The sequence below is a fragment of the Camellia sinensis genome, chromosome 10 (assembly GCF_055761805.1).
Source record: "Camellia sinensis isolate YWXY chromosome 10, ASM5576180v1, whole genome shotgun sequence".
NCBI lineage: Eukaryota > Viridiplantae > Streptophyta > Magnoliopsida > Ericales > Theaceae > Camellia > Camellia sinensis.
The window spans coordinates 177,614,227-177,624,455 of record NC_138970.1 but is presented as its reverse complement, the minus strand read 5'-3'; the positions used below and the strand labels follow the sequence as shown (position 1 = coordinate 177,624,455).

Below are 10,229 nucleotides of genomic sequence, written 5' to 3'. Positions count from 1 at the left end.
CACTCAAGGAATTTGTTTGGGAAGTGGGTTGGCTTTTTGACTTTTTGATTTTTTAACTATTTTAGTTTGGAACTAAAAAGCCTCATTTGGGATGAGCTTTTTGGCTTTTTTTAATTTTTGTGAGAGAAAGAATATAATGATTATGAGTTGGATGTGATATTTTGTCTTATTAGACTAAAAATTTATTTTATCTTCTAGTGACTAAAATAATCTCAAATCCAGCCCAACCCAACCCAACCCAACCCAAATTGCCAAACAATTAACGAAGGCATAATAGAGTTTAAGTTCCTATCTCTTCCTCTTTGGAAAGATAATGATAGATGTTTTCTCGCATTATAATTTTATTTTTTTTTTCATAAAATGACTCAAAATAATTAATGTTCATCATAAATAATGATACGATACTAATTAATTGTGAAAAAAAGAAACAAGGAAAAGAAAAGAAAAATAACAGTGTTAAAATCATTCAATTTATTAAAAAAAATAAAATTGAAAAAGGCTAGTGGTTGTGTATGAAGGATGACAGCTTTGGAATATGCAGAGAGGATTCAATTGGTAGACCCACTATGTAGTAGAAATTATCTAATAAATCAGGAATCTTATGTGTCTAACATCTACCCAATGATATTTTATAATTTATTCATTATTAATTTTCGTTTTTAAAGTTATATATTCATTTAATTTTTACTATTCATTAAGCACACAATTAATATAAATTTTTTAAACGATAGGATAATTTTTACAGAGATGTTTTTTTTCAAAGAAGAGCTTTGTAATACAAATCATATTCCTCAGCATATTCCCTGTTTTTTGGATCAGAAGGCGGATGGTGGAGCAACTAAACCAACCACAAATTTAACCACCAATTAAATTAAAATAAAATCCCCCTTCCTCAATAATGACCTAGATTACAACTGCCAAATTTGATTATGATTTCATGTTTTTATTTATAATTAGTTTAGAAAAAAAAAAAAAAAATTTGTTAGGCAAACTATTCCTGAAAATTACTTTTAACAATTATTTATTTATTTATTTTTTCTGTAAACACCTATTTTTGAAAAAAGAATTCTAAACAAGTGTTAATGAGACACAAGAAAAAGACAAAAAATAAGAGGCTTATTGAAATCAAAACGGTTTTTTTATTTAGCTGAATTCAAATTATTATTTTTTAAACATTTTTTTACCTATTTCCAAGACAATTGCCACAAAGACATTCATTAGCATTTGCCTTTTAAAAAATAACAATTATTTTCGTGCAAAATAAAAATGATTGCCAAACTTTTCATTGCTTATATTTCTTAAAACATGAAAAGCAAAAATAAAAGAAAACAAAAACACAACCAAAAACGATTTTTCTTTTATTTTCCTTTTTTTTTTGGCTGTTGGTAAAAAGAGAAATCATTGCCACCTTGAAAAGACAATAATAAGAATTAAGTTTAAATACATTAATAGAACATCATTGTTAGTAACATCACCTTAATTGTGATGTGAAACAAGTACTACATGACAGCACTCCATAAACAGTCTTCATGGTGCTAAGCTCCTCCATTAGAATTTGGTGTCCACTTTTGCTTCCAAACAAACTGATATCATCTGCAACTGCAAGCTCTATAAGTTTAGGGTTTACTTTTTTTTGAGGCACTTATTGAATCACTACATGCGGTAGTTTAAGATTTATATGCTTATAACTGAAGCACTGGTTGAATCAGGGCTTCCCCCGTAGTTAAGCTCCACAAAGAAACCCGCTCCTTCGCCCCTAGCCAGTCTTCCCGGATTAACACAAATGCACTTCGCTTGCTCTTCCCCGTCATTTTTATCCCCAATTGACAACACCTGTCCGCATAGGAGATGAAGAGTTAAATTTCATTCATACAATCCAATTTGCTCTAAACTAGATAAGAAAGAACACTGATTTGCAAACAGAATTTATGTACAAAAAAGTCTACTAGAATGATGTGTCAATGGCAGTTTTAAAATAACAAGTCACTATCATGAGTTTTTTTATTTGAAATGAATGAATATCATTTTGACACATCATTCTGTATAACTATTCTGTTTCATAAATCCATCATTACTCTCTGATATAACTAGAACTATCATATACCTTCACGAAATGAGCCAAGTCAGAGGATAGGATTAGGACATCTGGATTACAAGGGATCTGAAGAGCCTCTGGAGCGAGAGAAAAATCCACGGGAGTATCTTCCATTGGTGGGTATAGAGGATAGAAACTGTTTTCAAAAAGTACCCGTCTTTTGAATTGTTTAATCTTCTTTAATATCAAGTACAAAAATTTCCATTAAGAGAATAATAAAAACATGCCTGCGCTGGCTAAGTAGATGATTTGCAAGTCTATTCATGCGCTGCTTGGATCCCCCAGATGGATTCCGTGAGATCTCCTCTCCGCTAAGTTGCCTGAGAATATCCACAGTACAGCAACCTAGCCTGACCTGAAAACCCAAAATGTGATTGAAAACTAATTAGAGACTTGTACAATGTGTTTAACTCAAAATGCTTCAAACCATTGTTATAGAATTTAAAATAATACGATTAAACATATTCTCTTGGGAGAACCTTAACTAGATTCCTTCTAACTCCATGTTGCTCTTCTCAAGTTTAGGGCATTCTGCTAATTAGTGTGTTTTTACTCCTAAAGTACGGTTTCAAGCCTTTTGTGGTGCATGAGAATAATATAATGCAAAAAAATTTCATCTCATCAATGCATTTTGAAGAATTCGGAGGAGCACACACAAACATGAAATTAATGTCTAGAAGTACGAACAATCATAATTTAAGAATAAAAGCAATTAGTGATTACCTCATTTGCACTGAAAATCCCTGGATTTGTAAGACTGGTTATCTGGTAAGACAATGTAATTTCTTTAAAATTGTGACTTGTGAGACTGCAAACTAAAAAATGATCTGGATCTAGCAACCACTTCAAAGGTGGGCTTCCCCTAGTCTTGTAGAATCATGCATACCTGATGTTTGAGATCGGCTTGCTGAATATCAAAAGCAGGCTGCAGAATCAAAGCCAAACAACATTAATCTAGAAATTAACACTTAATTATGATCTCAATTTTTTGTTAACTACTGGGAAAATAGAGATATTATATAAATTAATTTAGCAATAAAATTACCTGAGGGAAAACAAAGTCATGATTTGCGTCCCGTATAGATGGCACGAGAATCACACGTGCAGCGGAGCCCATATATTCCACATAATCTTGAAGCTGCAAACCATTGGGGAAAAAAATTAAAAAAAGAAAAGAAAAAGAAAGATAAAATCTTCTCAAACAGGCAAAATTATCTAGTGTAGATAGATAGATACCCTTCCAAGGATTTCAAGACGAAATATTTCGTCAAAGGTCCTGTTTACTGCTCCTTTCTTAATCTCTGGATGTTCAGAATCAATAAATGGTCCCAGCTGCCAAACATAAAAAATCCAACTTCTCGAGTCATTTATCAATGCAGATTACAATTTACAAGATTATTGATATGAAAAATGGTGGGTCTTACCAATAAAAGCAACTGAGGCTGCTTTCTACGTGCATATGCTAGCAGCTCAGTTAGAGGTTCAAAGAACAAGTTGTCAGTTGTGGTAAAAGGACCTGCTGCAATAATCTGTTTAAGATTCCAAAGACATGGACAAATGCAATATTAGTATAAAGAACTTAAAAAGATTACCAAACTTAACCTAATATTAGACATGGCATATTCCAACTAATGGCTTTGGATTTCAAGTAATAAATACTGCTATGAGACTATCTGCCCAAATCCCAATATGGGTTGCATGCTCAAAATGGGAAGTTAAGGTTCTTTTTTCATGACATGAAATTTCAGAAGTTAACTTCATGTATAGTACCATGTTTAGCCTCATGTGGGATGAGAATCAAAATTGTAATCACCTTTCCAATCAGTTAAACCTTGTCATTGTGTCAACATTATATCAATTCCCACATCCATATTTCATTGCTTATTGGGACTACTCACAATCACCCAAACACTGGCAATCTTAACTGGTTATGTTGTAGAAAGAAACGACCAAAATAGGAATTCACACTTATTAGTGATGGATAGCCATTAGAACAATCCAAAACCTAATACTTTACAGAGATGTGGAACGCTAGCTTACACACCATTGACAGCTCTGCCAGCACATGAGATGGATCAGTTAATTGAAACTCCTGATCAACAACTTGTTTCTTTGTAGGATGAGGATTCTCATCGGCAGAACCCGACCAGGGAGTATAATCAATAATTTTTGATGCAGTCAGACAATGTCCACTAGGATTGTGCCCTTCAACACCCACAACCTGAAAAAATGCAATGATTTGGCATTATGTTATCATTTTAAAAAGGAATATTGAAATGGCAGTCAGGAGTTCCTATTTCTTACTTGACCAGGAAAAATTGAAAATTGGCTCAATTTTTGTAAGTCAAGACGCACACGTTGCCCTCCAGAATGCTCAACACTGTCAGAGAACTAATAACCATATTTAAACAGCAAAGGTGTAGAGATAACTAATAGCATCAAAGGAGAATAAGTAAATGACACACCTAAAGGTGTTTACCTTGTACAATCCAAATGAAATTCATATCCCATCTTAAGATTTATCTAATTGGTAATTCTGATCATGAAAGTTTAGTAAAGTTAAGCTAGGAAGGAACTAGGTATATTGAGGCAAAGCATTGGCCAAAATGAAGTGCCGTATGCCCAGCTGGGGAAAGCATTAGACAGTAGTTCCCTTGACAACATCTTGAACACATTGTCTAATAAAAGGACTTTTTAGCTTACACAATAACGAATTAGCTTACACAATTAATGCAGGTGGCAACACAACATTCCTGATGAATGCCTAGGGCAAAACTAAAGGACAAGACCAATAGTCTTTACCTGCTTTGCAGCAAGACAGGCTTCTCCTTCAAACGGCCTTCTTCTTCACAGCAGATCATGCCAACTGCAAATACACTTTTCTGAAATAATAGGTTCCATGAGAAGCATAGACTTGTTGTTTGATTAGCATACAAACTCAAAACTAAACCATATTAAAAAAATGCCATAACAATTTGGGAAGTGCTAGAAGTTGTACCTCAATTTCCATTTTTTATTTTCTTTCAAAACTACCATCATTTAAAGGCTCTCTCCCACTCCTCACACCAAACAGTGTAAATTCTCCATTTTCAAGATTGCAAGTTGTGCGGACAAGAGAGAGGTAGAAACAGAGCAACTATATTACCTGTGAAGCAACTGTAGGGTCAATCGGTTCCTCAAACAGACCAGAAGCAACAAGTGCTGTTGCATGCTTTCTAATGCGATTTTCGAGAAAATTGAACTAGATCATCAAAAAGACAAAGTTGGTACTTTACACAATAAGTAAAAACATCTGTGCTATGAGAACCATTTAGTACCTTGTCTTCAATCTTGTCATACATGAACCTGCAACCTGGTTCAGGCTGGGAGCCATGGATAACTAAGGAGCACCTTGAGCTGGGTTGTACCCTCTTTATGATGTCATCCTCTGAAATCTCATGATCATGCTCTTTCTTTACGTTTTCTACATTAGGCAGGTCATTGAGAGTGGATTGCACCACAAACTTACTCTTTCTTTGGCCAAAGGGCGTCACAGATTCTAAAGGCTTTATAGAAGAGAAAGTCTCCCCATTAATTTTGTGTATCGAATCAAATGGTTCTGGACCAAGTGTATCGGATCTATCTGTTGGAGTGCCAAGAAAACCCTCTTTTGTATCTTCATGTTCATCACTCAATAGCCTACATAAAAGTTCAGCCACCATTGGTAAACATATAATGGTTACTTCTAAGAAGCACGGACACTTCTAAAAAGGTAACGTATCCGTGTCGTGTCCGTGTCGGACACCGACACTCTTTGGACACTTTCCCGACACGTGTCCGACACTCTTTATAACGTGTCCTATCTTTTAAAGACCCGGACACTCTATGGACACTTGGAGGACACACGTGTCTATCTCTTAAACACACATGTCTATCAATTAGACACATGTGAAACTAATTATAAGTTTGAACAAAACAACTTAAGATACAATAATAAAACAAAAATCATATAAATTTATAGGGATTAATGTCATATTGCATTTTTTTATTATTTTTTAATGATATATTCATATATATAACATATAATAAATATATAAAATTATATATTTCATGCGTGTCCCCCGCGTGTCGTGTCCTACATTTTTTGAAAATTATCGTGTCGGCGTGTCCGTGTCGTATCTGTGTCGTGTCACGTGTCCGTGTCCATGCTTCTTAGGGTTACTTTAACTCACTACTGTCAACCATTCACACTAGTTTTTCAAGAACTTGTATAGATGAAAAAACATGTGTAGATTGGTTCCATTTCCACCATTTCAATGGTCTTACAAATTCTATCATTTACAATGCAATAGTTAATTAGTTCACAATACCAGAATCTCCTACAAAATTTAACTACGTTTAAGTAAATGCAATAGTTATTTGCTAACACACACACAAAAAATTAACATTAAGGTTGTGTTTGGATCAAAGATTTGGGTAGGGATTTGGAACGGAAAAGGAAAAGGGAAAAGAGAAAAGGGAAAAGGTGGGTGAATTTCCAACATGCCTACCTAAATCCATAATCCAAACACAGCCTAAGACACATCAATGAAACAAGTGAGACACTACAAAAAACAAACATTAAAATTAAGATTGTAAACGATGCTCACATTGCGACATCATTGGAGTACAAATGCAAACCGGACTCTTTTTTGATAATTGCTTCCTTCTGCTCGTTTTGTAGTTGCAGCAAGAATGCATCCATGTGAGCATTTTGCACTGTCAATTCCAGTTGCCTGTCACCGAAATAACACCTCAATTGTACCCCATTTTTAATTATATTTCAATCTCAACTTCAAGATCACTAAAACAATAGTGCCCTGTTTGGTTGCAAAGAAACACTAAAATATTACTATATAATTTAGTCCTGAAAAAAAAAAAAAAAAAAAAAAATCAACCAACACATTCAGGTTGAATTTTTGAACTTTTCTCATAAATCATAGAACAGAGATTGTAAGATTTCCAAATTTCTTTCCTTTTCCTCCGTTTTCTCGGAAACCAAACAGGGGATAAAAGAAACCTTTTTCACTATCCGTTGATTTGAGAAATAGAGTTGGAGAAAGTGATTGAACCTGTTGAGAGAGTAAACGTCCCAGCTCGAAACAAGATCGGCGGGACTGAGCTTGTATTGTATGCAGAAAGTGAGACCTGAGCGCATCGAAACATTGCCAACTCATGAAAAAAAAGTTCCTGTAAATTCGAACTGGATTTAATTGCAAAGAAAAGGGGATGAATACTCACATTTCTTCAAAATCTCTTCTTCTTCGTCGAGATTGAAACCGTTCTTCTTGAACTCTGCTTTGATTTCCTCTTCCATGGCGATCTAGGGTTTGCCGAGAGGACGGAATGAACTACCGAAACAAACAATGGCGGGAAATTTAGCTATATATATATATGTGGGAAATTGTATGGCCTTGTTTGGGTTGTTTTCGAGATTTTCTAAAATTTTGTTAGGTTTTGTGTTTTTGAAATTTTTTTTTTTTTTTTCTATAATCACTTTCTAACCCCTACACATTAATTAATAATTTTTTTTCTCTCCTTTCTCTTTCTCAATCACTTTTTCTCTTACACATATCTACTTAATTGCAACAAAATATCAAATCATTCTAAACTTTCATACTCCAAAACTATTTCCAAAATATACAATTAAACAAATCAAAAAAAAATTTTAACTCTTTTTCTAATTTTTTTTTTTAAAATTTATTTCCCAAAACCAAACCAAACATACCCTATATAATTATAGGTTATTTACATAGATAACCCCTAAATTATTCTGAAGTATCATTTTGAATTCATATATAATGCACGAATGAATTTTTTAAATTATTAAGAGATATTAGTTTGCCCTAAATATTACTTTGCCTTATAAATTATAGAAGTATATAAATAGATCTCATAAATTATTGGTGTATTTTACATTGATCCCTTTCGTTAAGGGATTAAATTGGTACACTTCTATAATTTATGATATTTATTGGGCAAATTACCTACAAGGTGATTCTACTAACACCATTATTTAACATCTTTACACCCTCCATCTCATTGCACCACTAAAAAAAATATAATTCTCATTACACCTCTAATATATTACCAAAGCTAACCCTAAATTAACTATTTCATCTCTTTACACCACTAATTTTGGTAACGCGGTGCTAAACAATTTACATTATTCCGATGTTATGCTGTCGGAAAAAATAGATCTTTCTAACATTTTGTTGCTATATATTTATAGAGACACTTTCTTCCAAACAATGATTTTTTAATTTGTGGTGGGTCTGTTCGATAATACAACGCTAATTAATTTGAATTACTCCAGTGCCATGTTACTGGACAAATTTTTTTCCCCAACATTATGTTGTCGTCCAATTAGATGATAACAAAAAATTAATTTGGATCACTTGTAAAGTGCATGTTCAGTGATACATTGTTATACAAATGAGATTACTCTAGTGTCATGTTACTAAACTACAATAGAGTTGTCTAAGCCTCCGTCACTGTACATTGAAATATTTACTTTTTCCTTGAAGCATCCATAAAAAAATTTATAAATCAAATATGCATTCATAAAATCATACATAAAAAGTATCCATAAAATAATTCATAAAAATATCAAGTGTACGAATATCCATAAAATATGTCATTGTTTGCATTCATGAATCAAATATGTTATCACTATTTATCTTGGTAATTTGTAGATAATTTTTTTCCCTTAATAGAAATAGACATCCACACTTTTTAGAACCTGTCAACCTCAATCGTTCATTCTTGATCTTCCTGTTGTCTCTATAGTAACTTTTTTTTTTAAAGCAAGTGTAAGTCTTGATTTTCTGCCATTGCCTTCCGCATTTGATGTCTTTATGACAATGACAAATTCAGTCTTCTTCCCAACGTCAGAAGCCCATTTAATTAATGTTTCACGATTACCAAAAATCTAAAAATAATAAATATATTTATACGTCAAATTATTAATAAAACTCAATACAAATTAAAAATAAGAAAAAATCGTATTCATAAAAAAAAACTTATCAAACCTTGTTTGTAATGAATTTAGATAGTCGAACACCAGTCCATAAAACAAAATAAAAACCTACCAAATAAATAAATAAATAAATAACTCACTATTTCACTTTTTTGATGGTTCTTCACCACCGTTTCTTCATCCATTGCTTTCTTTAATGATCAAAATACTATGATTCTCACTTTTTCAAAAGAGATGTGTAAGAGAAAAGAAAAATTAAGAAAGGAAAAAGAGGAGTAGGGATTGAAGACCAAGGGGTGTAAGAATATAACAAAATATATTTAATTTTAGTGTTTTATCCTTAAAGGAAATTTCACACATGGATAAAAGTGGAGAGAAAAAAAAAAACTCATATTAAGGGTGTAAAGAAGTAAGTAATGGTGTAAATAGAATCACCCTCACCTACACCTTCTTTGAGATTTAGCGAAATTACAAATTCCTCCTAAGGTTTTAAAAATTATATCCCGTCTCATCGCAATTAACACCGTTAACGGATATCATAAATTAACTAAAATGCCCTTTTGACAAATAAGGGTAAATTGCCTACACTCCCTTGAGGTTTAGCTAAATTACAGATTTTCACTTGAGGTTTAGGTAAATTACAATTCTCCCTGAGGTTTAGCTAAATTATCATTTTTATATAAGTTATGAAATGTAAAATTAAAATGAAAAAAACCTTATCACACTACAAAAAATTAAGGTTTTAGAGACCAAAATTTAAGGATAAAATTATTTTTAGGAGACCAAATATTTTTGTTGCAAAAAGTGTCGTTATTATATTTTTAGTAACGAAAATTGAACATTAGTGATTAATTATTATCTTTTTGGTATCAAATTTTTTGTCTTAAAAAATAAATCATTTTGAGACCAAATCATTTTGTTTCTAAAAGCCTATTTATTATTGATATTTTTGAAATTTTATCGTTAAAAACCTTATTTTTGACTTTTCAGAGCGACCTTTTAACGACTATCTTCATAACTATAGAAATTAACCCCTAAATGTCTTTTGTAACAAAATTTTCACTTTTAGAGATAAAAAAATTAATCTCTATAACTCTTATATGTTGTAGTGTCAGATGGTGAAAATATCATACAATT

At 32.4% G+C, this 10,229-nt stretch overlaps 1 protein-coding gene across 1 annotated transcript; it reads right to left on the bottom strand.

Moving 5' to 3' along the window:
• Positions 1 to 1,336: 1,336 nt before the first annotated feature.
• Positions 1,337 to 7,604, bottom strand: LOC114265337 (uncharacterized). The gene is made up of 16 exons (XM_028206118.2): positions 7,355 to 7,604; positions 7,186 to 7,261; positions 6,724 to 6,849; positions 5,413 to 5,773; positions 5,241 to 5,336; positions 4,898 to 4,977; positions 4,400 to 4,475; positions 4,140 to 4,316; positions 3,520 to 3,624; positions 3,332 to 3,427; positions 3,141 to 3,233; positions 2,982 to 3,020; positions 2,819 to 2,860; positions 2,323 to 2,450; positions 2,105 to 2,231; positions 1,337 to 1,833 (listed from the first exon to the last, which is right to left on the bottom strand). Exons 1-16 carry the CDS (start codon positions 7,428 to 7,430, stop codon positions 1,675 to 1,677), a joined length of 1,857 nt encoding a protein of 618 aa, XP_028061919.2. The 5' UTR covers positions 7,431 to 7,604; the 3' UTR covers positions 1,337 to 1,674.
• Positions 7,605 to 10,229: the final 2,625 nt, after the last annotated feature.

What these genes read in the sequence shown, in the direction of transcription:
- LOC114265337 (XM_028206118.2), bottom strand. Translation starts at nt 7,430, where the DNA reads ATGGAAGAGGAAATCAAAGCAGAGTTCAAGAAGAACGGTTTCAATCTC. An exon ending in ATGACAAGATTGAAGACAAG is followed by an intron (nt 5,337 to 5,412) that starts GTACTAAATGGT and finishes TTGATGATCTAG; the next exon opens with TTCAATTTTCTCGAAAATCG. An exon ending in AAGCCGATCTCAAACATCAG is followed by an intron (nt 2,861 to 2,981) that starts GTATGCATGATT and finishes TTGTCTTACCAG; the next exon opens with ATAACCAGTCTTACAAATCC.